Here is a 21,602-nt window from a genome sequence, read left to right on the forward strand (position 1 = left end):
GCGTAATTATTTTGCATAATTATTTTGTAAAAAATAAATAAATATAAATTTTTATAAAAAAATTAATATATTAATAATAGATTTATTATTTTTATGATGTTTACACACTCACAATTATATATAATATTATTTATTTAATTTATAATAATTTTTTTTATAATTTAATGAACTGAATCAAACTAAATTAATTTATAATTTTATTCTTGTAAAATCGGTTCAAACATTTCTCCCTCTATATATATTAATATACAGTATTTCTTTTGCGAATAAGAGAGTTAATTAATTTGTGCTTTGAGTCTACTTAAATATTTCATTTAAATCGTCTTTTTTTAATTTTTTGGTAATCGTCTCGACTGATGATAAACGACTTTACTCGGTTGATTTGAGTGTCATCATGAAATAAATCTATCCTGCACTATTCTTAGGTCATTTAACTGCGAATTAATGCATTAAAATTGTACGTTCAATTCTATATATATATATATATATATATATGAGGATGAGCAATATTATATACAGTCTCCATTTAGAAGACTATAATGTAAATATATGTAATTTTATCTTTAAAATTTTTTAAAATTATTAAAATATCTCTTAAAATAATATTTTTTTCCTTTAATAAAAGGCTTACATAACAGTGCCCACTTCAACTAGAATTTCTCATGCAGGATTACTTGTACTGAAACAAAACCATTTCATGTATAGTACTTCTTAAAAAAAATAAAGCAAAATATATATTTCCAAGCATTAATTCAACGAGATATTACAAAGCTGCTCACGCATTAACTCCAATAAAATTAATTTCCGAATATATTTTCGAAAGTTTTTATTTCTTTCAATGCCGCTATATATGCATATGTTCGAGTTAATAATGTCATGCATTATGTATGACATTATTAGTAGACAAGTTTTATTGAAAACCACTAAAGTAGATGTAACGACTATTTATGGGATCATTGTTAAATATTTTAACATAAAATAATAATATGAAGATCTTCAATTTTCTATTATCCACGATAATAAATAATAATAGTTAGAAAACGTACTTCCTTCCATTACATTTTGATAATGAATCTAACTTAATCATGAAGGAATGATCGTCCTAACAACTTTACTTTTTAGTATCTCCCGATGGCTAAGCGAATAATTATGTTATAGGTGAAAATTATTAACCAGCTTCTAACTAGATATAGAGGTATTTGTGTCGTACTATGACTCATTAATTAAGTGATAATATTTGAATTAGTTTAAACTCATTAAGATATAGATGTGTGGGAAATAGAGTTTTAATAAAACTATTACCATCGGCTCATCAAGTCGGCCTCCACAATAATAAATTATACTCCACAAATTGCTAATGATGATAGCAAGAGCAATTGCTAATGAAATGGGTGATTTCCTTGTTTGTATCAATTGGCCTAAGATTATGAGTATCATGGCAGATGAGAACGAAGGCAGCTTGAGAAAAGCCCTTTCTGAAAACGAGAAGAATGCTCCGTCGATTGTATTTTTGGATGAGATTGTTTCGATTACTCCCAAACATGAAAGACAAATAGAGAGCTAGAAAGGAGGATTGTTTCCCAGCTTTTAACACTGATAAATGGGCTAAAGTCCCCGGCACATGTTGTTATTGGAGCTACAGATAGGCCTAACTGTATCGACCTTGCATTAAGAAGGTTTGGGAGGTTTGGTAAGGAGATAGATGTTCTGGATGCTGCTGGTCGTCTTGAGATTCTTCGTGTCCACAAGGAAGATGAAGCTTTCTGAAGATGTTAATGCTACACACAATGTGATTTTGAGAGAGTGGGGCCAATGTTAGGGATATTTTTTAAAAGGCTCGCCAATCTGCACCCTATGCCATGTTTTTAGATGAGCTAGACTCCATTGCCATTCACAGGTGAGGGAAAGTATAATTGGTGCCAATGTTGTATTTATTTATAATGCACTAACATTATAATTTAATCATTAGGCCTATAATGAGATGAGTCATTTTTATAAACACATGGAGGCCCATACAGTCACCCCACTTAAATAGAATTAGCCTATTGAGTTTTATGTATGTTCTGCTAGCCCTTTTTCTTCTCTTTGACAAATAAGGGGGGGCTCAGGGTATGAAGAGATACACACAGACATAAGAGGCAGGGAGTAGTATTGCTCTATAGAAACAAACTTCTTTTCTCTTTTGCAGGAACTCTAAAACTCCATAGAAAATCCATCACAAGTGATTGGAGATATGTTTTCTTGTTAATTTTCTTTATAGATTTGACAAGTGATATTGGGGATCTCAGATTTACACAAAGTCTCACAAGTAGTATCAGAGCTAACTTGTCAGATTTATGAGGAAATAAGTTTCTATTTTGTGAAATATTTTTTTTTTCATATTATTTTGTGTTTTTTTCACCACTCAAGTTCATATTCTTTTTTCTCTTTTGGAGTTCTTGGGTGACTAGAAAATTTCCTTTTGAGTTTCTTATGCCAATGCCGGTGTGTAGCTCACCGGAAATGTAAAAAAGCACCACTTTTGGTGGCCAAAAGTATTTATTTTATTTTTGTATTCTTGATTTTTTGACTAAAATGGACTATCGGAGACATGGGAGGACGCCAAAAATGTCCTCACCGATGTCTCCTCATCTAGATCGACAAGAAAAATGGTTCGGTTGGCCGAACCAGTGGCCAGAATAGTACCCAGAATAGTTGCGACGCCATAGTTCCATTTTGCTACAGTAACTGGGGTCAAAAGAATTACATATCTGGGTAGGATTTTTAATTCAAGTATTGGGCTTGATTTAAGTATGGGTCCATTTCTATTATGGATATAAGGTGTGGATTGGATGTTAATTAAGGGATATTTCTTTATAACAGATGATGGTCTGACCCATATTTTTTAGACTCTTGTCATAAGGGAGCACTATTGAAAAAACATGATAGCTGATTGGGCAAGGCCCATATGTATGGGATGAAATATCCCATTTGACTTTGACACACCCATGACCCATTGACCATCCGGTTTGATCCAGTTTGACCCAATTTGACCACACAGTTTGACCAATTATAATAATATTATTTATTATTATTTAAAAAAAAATACATATGATATTTTTATTCAAATGAAATATAGTATAATAGTGCTGGATGTTGTGCTATTTTATAATTTTATTGTGACAACAAAGAATCTTATATGGTGATACTATTTTGAAGGGTTATGTCATTTTGTTGTAATACTGATGGTTAGGACTGGTTATGTATCCACTTGAAATCATTGGTATTCTTGATTTTTTGACTAAAATAGACTATCGGAGATATGGGAGGACACCGAAAATGTCCTCATCGGCGTCTCCTCATCCAGATCGGCAGGAAACATGGTTCGGTTGGCCGAACCAGTGGCCAGAATAGTGCCCATAATAGTTGCGGCGCCATAGTTCCATTTTGCTACAGTAACTTGGGTCAAAATAATTACATATCCGGGTAGGGTTTAATTCAAGTCTTGGGCTTGATTTAAGTATGAGTCAATTTCTATTATGGATATAACGTGTGAATTGGGTGTTAATTAAGGGATATTTCTTTATAATAGATGATGTTTTGACCCATATTTTTTAGACTCTTGTCATAAGGCCCAGATGTATGGGATGAAGAGTTTTGCTACTCATAAGCCTCATACACCACATACCTCAATTTTTTTTTTTAAGATTTCTTCTTTTTAAATTAATTCAATTTTTCTATTCTTTATTCATATACCAAACATTTGGTAAAAGGGAAAAATTAAAAAAATTAAAAAAATAGATGGTGTGTGATGTATGGGCTTATGTTTAGAATTTTTCATGGGATGAAATATCCCATTTGACTTTGACACACCCATGACCCATTGACCATCTAGTTTGACCCAGTTTGACCACCGATTTGATCTAATTTGACCATCCAGTTTGACCAATTATAATAATATTATTTATTATTATTTTTTTAAAAAAATACATATGATATTTTTGTTCAAATGAAATATAGTATAATAGTACTGGATGTTGTGCTATTTTATAATTTTATTGTGGCAACAAAAAATCTTATATGGTGATACTCTTTTGAAGGGTTATGTCATTTTGTTGTAATACTGATGGTTAGGAGTGGTTATGTATCCACTCGAAACCATCGGTATTCTCGATTTTTTGACTAAAATGTAGGGGTGAAAACCGAACTGATAGCTTCAAAAGAGGATAAATCTTGACTGAAACCGGCCGTTTAAAGTGGAGAAAACCGTCTACATCGGTCTTGGCGTCACTCCGGTCGGTTCATCGGCGTCTTTGGTGGCGATGGAAGCTATTTTCAGGCGGATGCTGCAGTGATTGCCGACTGAGTGAGAGACAATGTTGATAGTAGGGGTGGGCTCCGACTCCGACGGAGTCGGAATCGACAATTCCGAACTCCGACTCCGACAGGAGTCGGAGGAAAATTTTTTTCCGACTCCGACTCCGAACGGAGCCGTACTTCGACTCCGATCGGATGTCGGAATTCCGATCGGAATTCGGAATTCCTATCGGAGGTCGGCATTCCGATCGGAGCCGGAGTCCGAACTCCGACTATATTTGGGCTTTGGCCCAATTCCGACTCCGAAGGCCCAACTACGAAGGCCCATACTTAATACTAGGCCCAACTACCTAAATAATATAAATACAAATAACATTGATTAAACAGTCATACGTTACACAACCAAATAGTAGTAAATTAGTAATTAAACAATAACAAAGTCTTGATTCTTGAACATCGAGAAAGGAAAAAAGTCTTGATTCCTGAAATTTAAACCAGTAGCCACCACCATTCGGTATTCATTCTCATAATGTTTTATCTGCAAAATAATACATATGAAAATATTTTAAAAAAATATAGTATGAAATTATGAATTATGAAATTGTCAATAATTTTTTAAATGATTTAAAAATACTAATCTAGTACCTGAATAGCATCACCCATCCATGTACTTGTAACTCATCCACAATTATCACTCATCTGCAACTATGCTAGGGTTCACGAGTAGGTCTACAAAATCATAAAAATTAGAAGTTGAATAATTAAAACATAATAAATATTTAAATTATCATTTAAAAGCATATAAACTATAAATTTACCTGATTCAAGCCTATAGCTTTCGGGATCAATGATATCTACTCCAATGGGCATTTCACATAGCCAATTCTATGTACAAATGAGGGCCTCCACAGTTGAAGCTGATAATGAACTCCGATAAGCATCTAACACACGACCTCCAGTACTAAACGCCGACTCTGAGGCAACCGTAGTGATAGGAATAGCCAACAAATCTCGAGCTATTCGGGAAAGAATAGGAAACTTGGTGGAATGAACCTTCCACCAAGTTAATAACTGAAATGCATCACTAGGTGCCTCAACATCTTCCATCAAATAGCGTTCAACCTCAGATCTACACTGCATAATATTCCTCGATGCACGCCTTTGATGATATCGCTGCACCAATGGTGATGAAAGAGATGCAGCAGAAGCAGTGTAATCACCGGAAGATGTCGAACTGGTCGGGTGTGAGGAGCTACGGCTACCACTGGCTGGAGTAGGATGACTATTATTGTTGTAGTGACCATATAAGTCATCAATATCCTTTCTCAGCTCTCGAATAAACTCTTCAGCCTTCTCTTCCCCAAGGATGTCAATAAAGAAAAATTGTATAATTTCCAACTTATATCGGGGGTCAAGGATTGCAGCCACAAGTAATAATCTATTTATCTTCACAATATCCCCCCAATATTTGTCATATTTTGATTTCATCCTCATAGCCGTAGCAAATAACAATCCCTCGCTATTACCATAATTCTGTTGCAAGTGATCATGAATCCTCGAAAGCTCGTCGAAGTACAAGTTCGCAGTACAATATTTGGATCCAGATATCTGCATAGTTGTATCATAAAATAACTTCAAAAAATCAACAAAACACTTCACACGATCCCAATCAACTGCATCCGGCGCACCGAGTCCCCTTCTCCCCCCAGTAGACTCCATCAAAGCATACCTCAGACCCCCATCCTCGACCTCCATTCGCTGGAATGCCCTTTCGTACTTCTGCGCCACCGCCAACATCATATATGTGGAGTTCCATCGAGTCGGAACGTCCAAGCACAACATAGCGGAACATGGAATCTGAAGTTGTTCTGCTATCGCCTTAAACTTGCTAAGCCTTTGGGGGGAAGCCCTCACATATCTCACAATGTTGCGCACTTTGGTAATTGAATCATCAACCTCCTTCAACCCCTCTGAAACAATGAGGTTGATGATATGAGCACAACATCGGACATGTATAAACTCGTGTCCACGAATGATATCTTCTTTTACCGTTATATTTCTCTTAAACCACTCAATTGCAGTATCATTGGCACTAGCATTGTCAACTGTGATACAAAGGACTTTTTTAATTCCCCAGTCTTGAATACAATCATCCATCATTGCACCAATGGATGCACCCTTGTGATCAACTATCTCTTTAAATCCAATTATCCGTTTGTGCAGTGTCCACTCACTGTCAATAAAGTGGGCTGTGATACACATGTAGCCCACATTTTGTATGGACGTCCATGTATCAGTGGTGAATGACACTCTCTGACCAGTCCGAGAAAACATCTCTTTCATTTCCGTCTTCTCCTTCAAATGTCTCTTTAAACAATCACGCATAACTGTATACCGTGAAGGCATGGGAAAACGTGGCTCAAGACAGTGCACAAATTTGTTGAAGCCTTTCTTGTCAACTGTGGTAAAAGGCATCTCATCAGTAATGATCATCTCTGCAAGTAAATTCTGCAACATCTTCTCACTATATTGAGGGATTATAAGCTTCTTAACATGTGATCCGCCAGCATCAGTTGCCATTTGAGTTTCGTAACTCAGCTTGGTTTGATCAGTGCCAGTGGCCGCCAATCCCTTCGCAATCTTATACCGCTGGCAACCGGTAAGATGTGCTATCAATACACTGGTGCCTTGTTTCTTCGAATGGCAACCACAAAGTTGCCCACAGTGGTTACATCTTGCTTGAGGGTTCACATTATCACCAGGAATTTTAGTGAAATGTTCCCATGTCCACGACCGTTTTTTAGAAGGCCGTGGTGGTCGATCTTGCTCAATGGGCACATCTGCCATCTCCTCCTCTTCATTGAACATATCTTCATCTTCTCCTTCTATATCTACTGGGAGTCGACTGGATGCATAGGAAGTAGCTGCTCTAGATGCTGGTCTAGATGCAGCCCTAGATGGGGCTCTAGGGGTGGAAGTACATGCTGTCGTCGGGGTGGAAGCCTCCGCCGGTGCATAATCACTGGCCTTGTCTCCACAATCTCTACTTCTACTAGTAGTAGAATCCATACTATTTGAAATCAAAGAACTTGAAAAATTAAATTAAAAGCAGGAAGTTAGTTGCTAAAATAAAAAATGTAAATACTGTAAATAATACAAAATTAGAGCAAGTAAGTATATATGATAATGATATTAGAGCAAGTAAGTATATAGATTGCATATGTACAATATATAAAGTTTGGCCTATTAATTAACACACATACATATATATAGAATTATATATGATATATAAATATATAAATATATGATAATAACCATGCACCAACTACCTAATAGAAGTCCTAGCCCGAGAGAGAACATTAATATATATTTTAATATATATATATATAATCTATAACATCGTGGCCAACAGTTTAAGTGGGCCAACAGTTTCTATTTTTATTTTTTCCAATTGTACTTTGTATAGAATATACATAGAGTGGACTTTACTATGCTGGAAAACTTGGTATGGACAGTGGAAAACAGAAAATCATTGGTCCAAACCCAGTTTCCCTCTTAATTTCTAGATTCTTTGGTCCAACTTTCAAGCATGATGGTGTTGTTTGTTCCTCTTCCAGAAATGAATCTCCAATATTTTCTGCACATTTTGTTTAGGTTGTTATCCGAGGGGTATATATGTAGTTTTCATTAATGAGTAGCAACTCATATATCCTTAGCTGTTGAGAGTAAAACACTGAGGAAGTAGGCCTTGCTTACAAATTAGAAGCATAGGAGCATGTATCCAAATATACACCTATCTTGGAACTATCTTTTTTCTCTTTTATAGTTGTTCTTGAGCTGTTTCTGGCCAACAACTATAACTGAGCTCGTATTATTTACTTGGTTCATGACATAATATGCCTCATATTGTCCACCGATTGTCTTGCAAAGCCTTCTTGGATTTTTTATGTTCTTGAATAATTTGAGTTCATTAAAAAGGCTCCTTTCAGGAGATCATTTGCATATTATATGAGGATTGACCCCAAAGGTACAACTGCCATTACAATCAGGCTTTAAAATGATGTAAAATAACATGATTGTTTTCAGGGACATTTTCACAAACACATTCCGTTCACTGCTCTAGATACAAACACCATGATAAAATTTAACACATATTCACACCATGATACAAACATATTTCTAATTTCCTATATTCTACACAATCCAAAATCAATAGCCATTACAGATTCACTATTTATAAATCCACAATCACAAATTATTTACTAAAAGGCATGAATTTAAATCCCAAAACTTACCCGTTGATGACGGCGAGAACTGGGCAGCGTGAGTCCGTGAGCCGTTAGGCGTTAGGCGTGCGAGCCTACGACGGTGCGCCGTGAGCCGTGCGAGTGCCGACTGCCGAGAGTGTGGACTGTGAGTCTGTGAGTAGTGCGTACTGCGTAGATCGGAGCCTGAGACTTGGTCACTTGAGTGGTCCGAGAGTCACGAGACGAATCATGAAGAAATGGCTCAAGAGGTATGGCCCTCACAGAGCAAAACGATGTCGTTCCTATTTAATTGGAACGACGTCGTTTAAGATAGAAAGTCAAAGTAGAAACATTAAACACAGATGCAAAACGACGTCGTTTTGCATCTGTGTAATTATTTAAAAAAAACTTCGGAGTTCGGAGTTCTGAATTCGGAGCCACGTTTGGATCCGACTCCGACTCCGAACTCCGCTCAACTAAAAGAACCCCCTCCGATTTCCGACTCCGATTTCTGAAACTCCGACTCCGATGTAGTCGGAATCGGAGCGGAGGTCGGCCGGAGTCGGAAATTTCAGAAATCTGCCCACCCCTAGTTGATAGGTGCGATTTGAGAGAGAGAGAGAGAGAGAGAGAGAGAGAGAGAGAGAGAGAGAGAGAGAGAGAGAGAGAGAGAGAGAGAGAGAGAGAGAGAGAGAGAGAGAGAGAGAGAGAGAGAGAGGCGGCGTAAAACGGGAGAAGAAGAGGCCATAAAGGTTGGGGGAATTTAAACCCTAGAATAAAACAGCATCGTTTGGCTTAAGCCAAACGGCACAGTTTTTTTTTTTTTTTTTTTTAACTTCAGATGTTAAAAGACGTCGTTTAACTAAGGTATAAATAAAAAATATATAAATTATTATGTCGGTCGGTTCAGCAGTTTGAACCAGAGTCAAATCGCTTCCGAACCGACAGAATTCGATTTTGAAGAAATTATACTGTACGCTGACCAATTCCTAACACGGCCGGTCGGTTCCCGTCAGTGGCGACTGGTGGCATTGGTTTCAGTACACCCCTACTAAAATCGATTATCGGAGACATGGGAGGACGCCGAAAATGTCCTCACCGGCGTCCCCTCATCCATATCGGTCGGAAAAATGGTTCAGTTGGTCGCACCAGTGGACGAAATAGTGTCTAGAATAGTTGTGGCGTTGGAGTTCCATTTTGCTATAGTAACTCGGGTCAGAAGAATTACATATCTAGGTAGGGTTTCTAATTCAAGTCTTGGGCTTGGTTTAAGTATGGGTCCATTTTTGTTATGGATATAAGGTGTGGATTGAGTTTTAATTAAGAGATGTTTTTTTATAACATATGATTGTCTGACTCATATTTTTTAGAGCATTGTCATAAGGGAGCACTATTGAGAAAACATGTGGGCTGATTGGGCAAGGCCCATACGTATGGGATGAAATATCCCATTTGACTTTGACACACCCATGACCCATTGACCATCTGGTTTGACCCTATTTGACCCAATTTGACCACCCGTTTTGACGCAGTTTGGCCCATTATAATAATATTAGTTTTTATTTTTAAAAAACAGAGGATATTTTTGTTCAAATGAACTATAGTATAATAGTACTGGCTGTTATGCTATTTTATAATTTTATTGTTGCAACAAAAAATCTTACATAGAGATACTTTTTTGAAAGATTATGTCATTTTGTTATAATACCGATGGTTTAGAGTAGTTATATATCCACTCCAAACCATTGATATTCTCAATTTTTTGACTAAAATGGACTATCGGAGACATGGGAGGACCCCGAAAATGTCCTCACTGGCATCCCCTCGTCCAGATAGGTTGGAAAAATGGTTCGGCTAGTCGAACCAGTGGCTAGAATAGTGCCTAGAATAGTTGCAGCGTCGGAGTTCCATTTTGTTACAGTAACTTGGGTCAGAAGAATTACATATTCGGGTAGGGTTTTTAATTCAAGTCTTGGCCTTGGTTTAAATATGAGTCCATTTCGATTATGGATATAAGGTGTGGATTGGGTTTTAATTAAGGGATGTTTCTTTATAACAAATGATGGTTTGGCTCATATTTTTTAGACCTTTGTCATAAGGGAGCACTATTGAGAAAACATGTGGGCTGATTGGGCAATGCCCATATGTATGGGATGAAATATCCCATTTGACTTTGACACACCCATGACTCATTGACCATCTGGTTTGACCCAGTTTGACCACTCGGTTTGATCTAATTTGACCACTCGTTTTGACCTAGTTTGACCACCCGGTTTGACCGATTATAATAATATTATTTATTACTTAAAAAAAAACAGATTACATTTTTGTTCAAATGAAGTATAATATAATAGTACTGGCTGTTGTGCTATTTTATAATTTTATTGTTGTAACAAAGAATCTTATATAGAGATACTCTTTTGAAGGGTTATGTCATTTTGTTGTAATATCGATGGTTTTGAGTGGTTATATACCCAATCCAAACCATCGGTATTCTCGATTTTTTGATTAAAATGGATTATCGGAGACATGGGAGGACGCTGAAAATGTCTTGACCACCGTTCCTTCATCCAGATAAGCCGAAAAAATGGTTCGGTTGGCCGAACCAGTGGTCAAAATAGTGTCCATAATAGTTGCAATGCCGGAGTTCCATTTTGCTATAGTAATATGGGTCAGAAGAATTATCTATCCGGATAGGGTTTCTAATTAAAGTCTTGGGCTTGGTTTGAGTATGGGTCCATTTCTATTATGGATATAAGATGTGGATTGAGTTTTAATTAATGGATGTTTCTTTATAATAGATGATGGTCTGACTCTTATTTTTTAGACCCTTGTCATAAGGGAGCACTATTGAGAAAATATGTGGGCTGATTGGGCAAGGTTCATATGTATGGGATGAAATATCCCATTTGACTTTGACACACCCATGAACCATCCCGTTTGACCCAGTTTGACCGCCCGGTTTGACCCGTTTTGACCATCCAGTTTGACCACCCGGTTTGACCAATTATAATAATATTAATTATTATTAAAAAAAAGAGGATATTTTTGTTCAAATGAAGCATAGTATAATAGTACTGGCTGTTGTGCTATTTTATAATTTTATTGTGGGAATAAGGAATATTATATGGAGATGCTCTTTTGAAGGGTTATATCATTTTGTTGTAATACCGATGGTTTGGAGTAAACCATGGGTATTCTCGATTTTTTTTGACTAAAATGGACTATTGGAGACATGGGAGGATGCAGAAAATGTCCTCGCCGGCGTCCCCTCATCCAAATCGGCCGAAAAAATAATCTGGTTGGTCAAACTAGTGGCCAGAATAGTGCGCAGAATAGTTACAACGCCGGAGTTCCATTTTGCTACAATAATTTGGGTTAGAAGAATTACATATCTGGATAGGGTTTCTAATTCAAGTCTTGGACTTGGTTTAAGTATGGGTCCATTTCTATTATAGATATAAGGTGTGGATTGAGTTTTAATTAAGGGATGTTTCTTTATAATAGATGATGGTCTGACCCTTATTTTTTAGACCCTTGTTATAAGAGAGGACTATTGAGAAAATATGTGAACTGATTGGGCAAGGCCCATATGTATGGGATGAAATATCCCATTTGACTTTGACACACCCATGACCCATTGGCATTCGGTTTGACCTAATTTGACCACCCATTTGGACCCAATTTAACCGATTATAATAATATTATTTATTATGATTTTGGTGGCTCATTTTGATCTTGAGCTATATCAAATGAATGTCAAGATAACTTTTCTTAATGGACATCTATTTGATGATCTGTACATGATACAACCAGATGGTTTCTAGGTGGAAGGAAAGGAACACATGGTGTGTAAGTTTAATAAGTCCACTTATGGGCTTAAGCAGGTATTGAGACAATGGTACCTGAAATTTGATGAGATTGTTACCTCGTATGGCTTTAAGGAGATTTTTGTTGATCAATGCATATATTTAAGTATCAGTGGGAGTAAGTATATTTTTCTTATTCTTTATGTTGATGATATATTACTCCCCGTAAATGACATTGAGTTTCTGTTTGAGACAAAACAAATGTTGTCATCTCATTTTGATATGAAGGATCTTGGTGGGGTCTCTTATGTTTTGGGCATCCAATTTTTTTGTGAGAGAACTAGAGACGTTCTTGGATTGTCTCAGAAAATCTAGATTGATCGAGTTCTAAGTAGGTTTAATATACATTCTTGTTCTCCTGAGAAAGCACCTATTATAAAAGGTGACAAGTTTTCTAAGTCTCAATGCCCTCAGGATGATAATGAGAGGACTCAAATGCGAACATTTCCCTATTCGTCAATTGTGGGTAGTTTGATGTATGCTCAAGTATATACACAACCTAATATTGCTTATGTTATTGGTGTACTTGGAAGATACTTGAGTGATCCTGATTTACCACACTGGAAAGCTGCAAAGAAAGTACTTAAGTACTTGCAAGGCACTAAAGATTTAGTGTTTACATATTGGCAATCTGACATTCTTGATATAATTGGATATTCTGATGCCGATTTTGCAGGTTGTTAAGATGACAAGAAATTTATTTATGATTATGGTTTTATGATGGCATGAGAAGCTGTTTCTTGGAAAAGTGTCAAACAGACACTTACAGCTTCTTTTACAATGGAGGCAGAGTATGTAGCTTGTTATGAGGCTACATGTCAGGCTATATGGTTGTGAAACTTTATCTTGAGGTTAGATATTGTAAACACCATTTCAAAGCCGCTGAAGATATTTTGTGACAATTCTACAACAATTGCTTTCTCTCGAAACACTAGGAGCTATTCTCGCTCCAAACATATTGATATTAAGTATTTGTTTGTTAGAAAGAAAATAGTCGAGTCTTGTATTTATATTGAGTATATTTCCACAGAACATATGTTAGCTGACCCACTAACTAAAATTTTAGCTCCAAAATTGTTTTAAGAGCATGTGACTCATTTAGGATTGTTAGAGTCTACTTTGTATTTAGTTAGTGGAAGTTCAGTGATCATTGACTGTTTGGCTATATTGTTTATGCTCATATTCTGTTTTAAATATATCAATGTCAATGTATGCCTAAGTTACGCGCATTTTGGACATGCGTACTTTATGTATTGAGACATTTTGATTAGTTTCGTGCATGAGTCACGCGCAATTTGGACAAGACGATTGTTAATGTAAGGAGATATTATGTTTGATCTCATGCCTGAGTCACGCACATTTTGGACATGACATATTTTATGTATTGAGACATATTGATTAGTCTCGTGTCTGAGTCACGAGCATTGTGGACAAAGCTTATTACCTATCAGAGATAATTTATTTTAGTCTATATTTGAGTCAGGTGGTTGTGAGTATAAATTTGGTGTCATATATCCTGTCGATATAGTTACTAGACTAGGTGCTGCAACTGCATTTTGGACAAGGCCTATTACTTTAAAGACATTCAAATTTGTCTCAGGGGTTTCTTATAGAAACAGGTGTTTGTCACTCTTTTTATTATTTCAATAATGCACTTGTATCTCATTGGCCTGAGTTACGTGATTGCAATTATTGGTCATTTGTTGTATGCCCTATCAATGTATCATTCACTAGCTTGTACTTGAAAGTACATTTTGACTAAGGCTTTGGGTTTTGAGATGCTTGTTTGTGTTTATATTGTGATTAACTATAATGTTGTCCAAGTAGTAGATTGTTGTATTTATTTATAATGGACTAACATTATAATTTAATCATTGGGCCCATAATGGAATGAATAATTTTTATAGACACATGGAGACCCATACTCTCATCCCACTTAAATAGAACTAGCACATTGAGTTCTATGTGTGTTTTGCTGGCTCTTTCTCTTCTCTTTGACAAATAAGGGGGCTCAGGACACGAAGAGATATATACAAACATAAAGGGTAGGGAGTAGTATTGTTCCATAGGAACAAACTTCTCTTCTCTTTTGCAGGAATTCTAAAGTTTCATGAAAAATCTATCACAAACAATTGGAGGTATGTTTCTTGTTAACTTTCTTTATGGATTTGATAAGAAATATTGATGATCTTGAATTTATTCAAAATCCCACAGCCAATGGTGCTGCTGACAGGGTTCTGACGCAGCTCTTCACTGAAATGGTTGCATTATCATCCAAGAAAACCGTCTTCATTATCTGGGCTCTACCAAATGGCCTGATATAATTGACCCAGCTCTTCTGAGGCCAGGTCGCCTTGATCAATTGATCTATACCCCTCTACCAGATAAGAGATCACGACTACAATTTTTCAAAGCCTGCTTGAGAAAATCGCCCGTATCAAAAGATGTCGACTTGGCAGCACTTTCCCAGCTTACCCAAGGCTTTAGTGGGGCTGATATCACAGAAATATGTCGAAGAGCTTGCAAATATGCTACTAGAGAACACATTCAGAAGAAAATTGAGAGGGAGAAGAAAAGCAAAACTGATGCTGTGAAAGAGGATTCTGAAGATAAAATGACGGAAATCCAGGTCTCTCACTTTGAGTAATCGTTGAAGTTCTCCAGGAGTGTGAAAGATGCTGACATCTACAAGTACCAAGCATTTACTCGAAGCTCGCAACATTTCAGAGTTTTTAGAACTGAGTTTGAGGGTAGGTCACGGATACGAGAATTTTCTTCTCTTATTATAATTTTTTTAAATTTTTATATAAAATATAATAAATAATTTAATTTTTTAAAATCACAATATAATTTTTTTAAATTCTAAAACAACAATAATAATACAAAATATAATATTTTAAACTCTTCTTTCAAATTCAAAATTTTAGGCTGTGTTTGGGTGTTGAAGTATCTTCAACACTTCTCAACTCTTCTCACTACTATTCATTACTTTATTATTACTTTATACCTACTTTTACTACTATTCATTACTTTTTACCTACTTTTTATTACTATTCATTACTTTATTATTACTTTTCACCTACTTTTTATTACTATTCACAATTCTCCTCAACACTTCTCAACACCCAAACCCACCCTTAATCTCTACCCCCAAACCTCTCATTAATAAGTCTTCGGAGTCGAGAAGAGTGCCAGTTATCCTAATATCTTTGCATCTTCAGCTGGTGGGCACGACGATGCTGACCTTTGCGATTAGCTACTAATAATTTATTTTGTTCTCCTTAATTTTTATTTGGAATTTGCTAACAATAGAGTCAGAATCATACAAGTTATTTGCTACAAAATTTGTCATAGAATTCTCAATTCGTCTTTTTATTTCTCTTGCTTTATCTTCCTCTGTTCTGTGTAATCGGTGCAGCAGTGACCCGATGACCCGAAATCTAGAGAACCAAAATATTTCCTACCATTTATAAAGAATACGGTTCTGCAATTATGATACAAATTTCCACCGTTCTGTTGCTACCTAAGAATAAAAAATAAAAATAAAAATAAAAGGAGAGAAAGAGAGAGAGAATAAATGAAAGATTCGATGAACTAGGAGTCTAGGACAAAGAAAATGGATTAGATGAAAAAGAAGAAAATTTAACTTTAAAAGGGAAGTGTAATTCCGGGAATTAATCCCATGAAGAATTTCCCATATTCTTTTACACTGCTCTAACACTTCAAATAGCTACGACCCATGAAACTTGCAGAAAATGAGATATCATCATGAGTAAGAGCTTTCTGCCTGCCCATGTTAGATCTTTTTTGTGTGAGACTGCACTATCTTTGTGTTTTCTAAAGTAAAATTCCGCCTCTGCTGGCTGACCTCCATCGCCACCAACGACGTCAGTACTGCCAGTTTAAGCCTCGCCTCTATTATTCCCTTCAAAGCTGCTTTGGGTACGTCTCTAAATCGCTTGTTTGTGTTAATTTTTTTGGTTAAAAGTTTATGAAAATATGAAGACCCTGCATGTTTGCAGCGACAATCGGAGCTTCAAGAAATTAATTAATAATGGTTGGGTCGATACAGGCTACAGCAGATCGAGTCGGTGACTCGACTTGGCCGAGTGAATCACATTAGATGGGCCTGAAATATGTTGAGCTTTTTCTTTCAGATCGTTTCAAATATCAAATTCGACCCATTTTCAAAAATTAATTTCAAGTAATTTCCAACTAGGCGGGCTTCACGGTTGTTGAGTATAGGCCAGCCCAAATACTTCGATAAAAAAAGAACCCAATGCTCTTTTTATTTGCTTAATGTGTCAAATACTACCTTTGACTGAAGATTGTATTCTTGTTGACTAAAGTCTAAAATAGCTAGAAGTTGCAGTAGTTTGCCAAATATTAGAGGTAGGTATCTGTATTATTAATTACTTTTTCTATAATCTAAGAATCTTAATTAATATATTCATTAAAAACAATTATTTTATTCTCTTGCCGAAACTGAAAGCTGGATTTATAACCTAAACCCATGACTTATGATCACTATCATCTCAGAAACGTACAATGAGTTGTTGATGACTCTCCTGCTCAATTATAGGCTAAGCTCATGTTATTTGTTGGCTTTTCGACGTTGTTTGTTGGGGTCATGCATCTATTTAATCGTCCCAAGTAATTAATATCTTCATATTGCAGAGGAGATCGGGAGAATATGTTGGACAGAATGGCCCAAACAAAAATTCCTTTCATCCTTGGCACAACATTAGTGCTGTGCATGTTTTTTTGCTGCAGAACGACTCAGCAAGCAGAGACGACCTACATGGTCGGCGATGACAGAGGTTGGACCTTTGGCGTCAGTGACTGGCCTGATGGGAAGAGCTTCAAGGCCGGCGATATACTTGGTACGTACGTAGGCCGTATTGTACGAAAGTTTTTGTTGATATATATATAGGTATTGTACGAAAATTTTTGTTGGTAGGAGTGATTAATATTAATTTGTGTTTGTTTATATATAGTGTTTATGTATGATCGGGCCAAACACGATGTGGTGGTTGTCCGAGATCATGATCAACATGATTATGATTCATGCACTGTCCCAGAGGTTCTCGCCGGATGGTATCAGACAGGATATGATGAGATCAAGCTTGAACAAGGAATAACATTTTTCATCAGCTCCTATCCTCAAAACTGTGCATCCGGAATGAAGCTGGCTATAAATATTACTGCTTGATCAGGAACCACATCTATATATACGTACGTACATACGGCGTGGGTCTGACATAGCCAGATATGCATGCATGCTATTCGATCGATCGTTTTGCTTTAAGTTTTCAAGAACTTATACAAATGTATTTGATTATGATAACTCTTTACTGCTGTCTTGAACTAAGTAATATTAGAATTTGAGTGGAATATTGTATGTGTTGTGTGCCTCGAATGTTGATAAAAAGTGATTTGTTTTTAACCTTTTAACCTATTTTTCAACCTTCTAAAGGCATAAAAGTGTGACCCCTCAACATCATGGAAGGCAATAGTAGTACTACTCATATCTCTCTCTCTCTCTCTCTCTCTCTCTACGGAACAATATTGTAATCTGACCAATTATCAGATTGACTTTTGTAGTCGTAGCACGCTTTACCAGCTTGTGTGTAGCTAGTAATAGTAGTTGTTAGAGGTGGTGGTGGTGGTGGCCATAATGCATGGTAATATTAATGCAAGTGCGCGCACTTGAATTTGTTGGGGGATCAGATGTGTACGTAAATCATTTAAACCTCCAACAACGACGTTACCATCCAAAATGGCAGACTCAATCACCATTTCCGAGCATAATGCTTCTTGGTATCCAATGCTCAACAGCAAACCAAAGTGTCTCAGAGCCAATAGCAGCCGAGCACGCGTTCACCGTAATAATCAAGGGGGCTTTAAAGATGAAACAGTTGCGATCACACCATCATTACATACCAAGAAAAAGGTTCAAAAGACATAACGGATAGAGAAACTTTACATGAAACATGTTTGGCTGCTTTTTCAATTTCATGTACATGGTTGACTTACATCAATGCAATGACAAAACATTAATATATTTAACAAGTTACGGGTCAAAGTTCACAAAAATCCAGACTGCTGCCAGACGAATTCACTTCTTCCCTGCTCAGAATTGAAGAAAACTCCCTCTGGTCTTTCCAAAAAAAAGTTTGACGCATTATATAGGGCATCCATCTTTCTTGAACTCACATTAAGAAACAACGTCTGCTCAAGCTCATGTAGTTATTGCAATATGAAATCGCTCAAGTTGATAGGTAGTTCATCGCTTGAGGTAAGCCATATATATTAATGCAGCTGATCTGCTGCTTCGGTTTAAAATAGACTCATATGTGTAAAGACTAATTAAAGAACATACATATATCATGTGTTCTTTATATATATATATATATATATCGGCTAGCTATTATGATGCAGTCTTATAACCGAGTTGCATGTTTCGAGTTTTGTGTGTGCCGCTACTGATGATCATCATATGATCGAACTCATATTATGGATATATAATACGTACCAATATGAAACCACCCTAGCTATATATGGTTGATGGTCGATCGTATTTGAAGCATAGCGGCCATTAAAATTAAACGGCTTATCCAACAAGTGATTTGGCCTAATTTGAATGGATACAAATTTAGTACTTCCGCATGAGCTAAAGAATGGTGAGTATGCATTAACCTGTAACCTGCAAAGTGGCCGAAAGAACAAAAATCAGAATACACTAAGAGAGGTCAACCGACAGAACAAGTAATTAAAGCCAATGGAGCTTGGAAAAAATTTGCTGCTTTAAAAATTACCTGCGCGCATGCGTAGATAAGACTTGTGACTGTATCTATATATGTAAAACCACCGAAATTTCTAATTTGCCTGAACCCAAGACAATGAAAGAGCTCATCTTTGTCTCAACTATGCATGCACACATATAAAGTAAACAAACATGAACAAATTAGTGAAAAAAGAATACGAGTGAAAAAGACTTTTTCTGGCCAGATCAGAAAATACGACAGACATTAAGTAGAGCTATTAAGCAGAAAGATTTTCATCAAGAGCTTTTGGCTCTTATATGGTTTCTCAGAGAGAAATTTACAGAACCAATTTGACATGCTGGCCGCCTCCAAAAGCTGAAAATCAAACTAGTTAACTAACAAGAACATTTCATGGAGGTGGACAGAATGCCAAATTGGCTCTGCAACAAGGCCCCTGAGAAACCCTAGAGAGATTTCAGAGAGAGAGAGAGAGAGGAGGGAGAGATCCGGGATAGCAGAAGTCTGAGGCAAAGAATGAAGAACAGATTTGTGTAGTGCCTTTTGAATTAGGATTGGCTTTTTGTAGAAAGCGGGTGCATGAGCGTGCATGGTGTTGTACGACCTGTTGGGATATGTGTGGGCGTTTCCGGATTTTTCATATGTATGATACATGCTTTTATTGTTACAGCTTTGTGACAAGAGTGCCCTTTTGTTCCCTCAGTGACGACCCAAGAATCCTTAAGGTTCAACTCTGGAAAGCGGAATTTCCAGCCCACATGCATATTATGGCACTAAGCTTCCTTTGCAGGGTGCGTATGTATTTCATGTGTGTATATCTATCCTCTTTCTCTCTCTCTCACACACACATATATATATATAGAGAGAGAGAGAGAGAGAAGAGCTTTGTTTGACTATGGAGGTCATGTACTGGTTCCAGTATATATGCTTAATTTGTAGCTACATGCTTTTTGACTTGCAGCCAATAAAGGACGATTCAAATGGGCTGTCTTTGTCTCCCACTCAGATCGAATTCCTTTGTCAACTGGCTTCTTCGTTCTAAGTACCATTTACACTGATTTTTCAATGGCAAGCATGCATGCGCATGAGTTTGGATCGATTACGCAACAAAATGGAATATTTATCGATTTCATGAATTAATACGTTATAGAATATCATAAGTCTTGCTAGTTAGCTATATACCATACACCATATAAATATATATATATATATATATGTATGAAAAAATCTTCACAACCTCCGAACACCCCAACACCCCATTTTTTTTTTAATTTTTATTATTTTATCTTTTATCAAATATTTAATATATATATATAATAAATAAAATAATTAAATTAATTTAAAAAGAATAAATTCAAAAAAAATATTAAAAAATTAAAAAAATGTGGGATGTTGGAAGGTTGTGTAGGAAAACCTTAATCGAGATCATTATTTTTAGCAATGAGATTGTCAAACGTCTAACGTACGACAGCATGCATCATCTGTGTCGTGCCCACTTTTTTCTCGAAATTAATTAGGCATTTACTAATCTAGAAGATCGAGGATATATGTTAATATTCCTTTCAAAATGTGCTGTAGCACATGGCGGAATAGTGCATGCCATCATCCTATATAATTATGAGAAATAAAATTTACAGTGATAAATGTACTATATAATTATTTTAAAAGAAGTAAATAAATATAAGATTTATGTGAGAAGAAAATTAATTTTTTAATAATAAATCTCACTATTTTTTAAAACGACTATATGATATTTATATACTTTATGACTATATGTATAATTATTATATATATTATATATAGCTAGAAAGTTTATAGCACCAAGTGTTTTTGGACACGCGTTGCATTATTACCAACAGTGCTACTACGTACGTACGCACCATAACTATGCATCCAAAGAATTTCTCTTCGTCCTTTCATGGAACATATTTCCAAGTAATTAGGTAACGATCAGCTAGATTGACCACGATAGGTTTCAAGAAGATGCGACGCATGTTATGAAATCTAAATATTTGTACCAAAAAAAATATATATATATATATATTGACAAGAGAGTATCCAATAGAAAATAATTTATTGACAAGACTGTATCAAGGATTTCACAAAAAATATAAACTCTGAAGCTGACGTAATGACTTATGTAATACGTAAAAATATTAAAAAATTATTTTTATTATAAAATAGATATAATGAATTACATAAAATTATACATTACAAAAAAATTAATTATTTGATACCAATACTTAATTATTTCTTACTAAAACAACTATTTCTTATTAAAATAAATTTATTCTCGTTACAAATATCTCGTCATAAATGATTTATTTATATATATATATATAGTGACATAAATTAATTAGTTTATATTTATAAAATTTATTTGTAGTTGTAGCAAAGTTCTCTAT

At 35.8% G+C, this 21,602-nt stretch overlaps 2 protein-coding genes and 2 long non-coding RNA genes across 4 annotated transcripts; 1 reads left to right on the top strand and 3 right to left on the bottom strand.

Annotated features, from left to right (window-relative positions):
• Positions 1 to 4,743: 4,743 nt before the first annotated feature.
• Positions 4,744 to 5,304, bottom strand: LOC122311508. The gene is made up of 3 exons (XR_006242803.1): positions 5,115 to 5,304; positions 4,942 to 5,025; positions 4,744 to 4,834 (listed from the first exon to the last, which is right to left on the bottom strand). It is a non-coding gene; the product is annotated as an uncharacterized LOC122311508 (long non-coding RNA).
• A 121-nt stretch (positions 5,305 to 5,425) lies between these two features.
• Positions 5,426 to 7,365, bottom strand: LOC122309497 (zinc finger BED domain-containing protein RICESLEEPER 2-like). Its single transcript, XM_043123007.1, has 3 exons — positions 5,823 to 7,365; positions 5,559 to 5,651; positions 5,426 to 5,469 (listed from the first exon to the last, which is right to left on the bottom strand). Exons 1-3 carry the CDS (start codon positions 7,363 to 7,365, stop codon positions 5,426 to 5,428), a joined length of 1,680 nt encoding a protein of 559 aa, XP_042978941.1.
• A 9,729-nt stretch (positions 7,366 to 17,094) lies between these two features.
• LOC122308742 (basic blue protein-like) lies at positions 17,095 to 17,866 on the top strand. The gene is made up of 2 exons (XM_043121948.1): positions 17,095 to 17,295; positions 17,410 to 17,866. The coding sequence occupies exons 1-2, from the start codon at positions 17,106 to 17,108 to the stop codon at positions 17,622 to 17,624; spliced, it is 405 nt and encodes a 134-aa protein (XP_042977882.1). The 5' UTR covers positions 17,095 to 17,105; the 3' UTR covers positions 17,625 to 17,866.
• Positions 17,867 to 18,384: 518 nt separating this feature from the next.
• Positions 18,385 to 20,070, bottom strand: LOC122311339. Its single transcript, XR_006242764.1, has 2 exons — positions 19,231 to 20,070; positions 18,385 to 19,118 (listed from the first exon to the last, which is right to left on the bottom strand). It is a non-coding gene; the product is annotated as an uncharacterized LOC122311339 (long non-coding RNA).
• Between the last annotated feature and the right edge of the window lie 1,532 nt (positions 20,071 to 21,602).

This window comes from Carya illinoinensis, chromosome 5 (genome assembly GCF_018687715.1).
Source record: "Carya illinoinensis cultivar Pawnee chromosome 5, C.illinoinensisPawnee_v1, whole genome shotgun sequence".
NCBI lineage: Eukaryota > Viridiplantae > Streptophyta > Magnoliopsida > Fagales > Juglandaceae > Carya > Carya illinoinensis.

Bases quoted from the DNA above. Each gene is read 5' to 3' on its own strand.
- LOC122309497 (XM_043123007.1), bottom strand. From the start codon at position 7,365: ATGGATTCTACTACTAGTAGAAGTAGAGATTGTGGAGACAAGGCCAGT. The intron at 5,652-5,822 runs GTAATAGCGAGG...TCCTTGGGGAAG, and splicing joins TCACTTGCAACAGAATTATG to AGAAGGCTGAAGAGTTTATT. The intron at 5,470-5,558 runs GTAGCCGTAGCT...CCATTGGTGCAG, and splicing joins TCATCCTACTCCAGCCAGTG to CGATATCATCAAAGGCGTGC.
- LOC122308742 (XM_043121948.1), top strand. From the start codon at position 17,106: ATGTTGGACAGAATGGCCCAAACAAAAATTCCTTTCATCCTTGGCACA. The intron at 17,296-17,409 runs GTACGTACGTAG...GTTTATATATAG, and splicing joins CAAGGCCGGCGATATACTTG to TGTTTATGTATGATCGGGCC.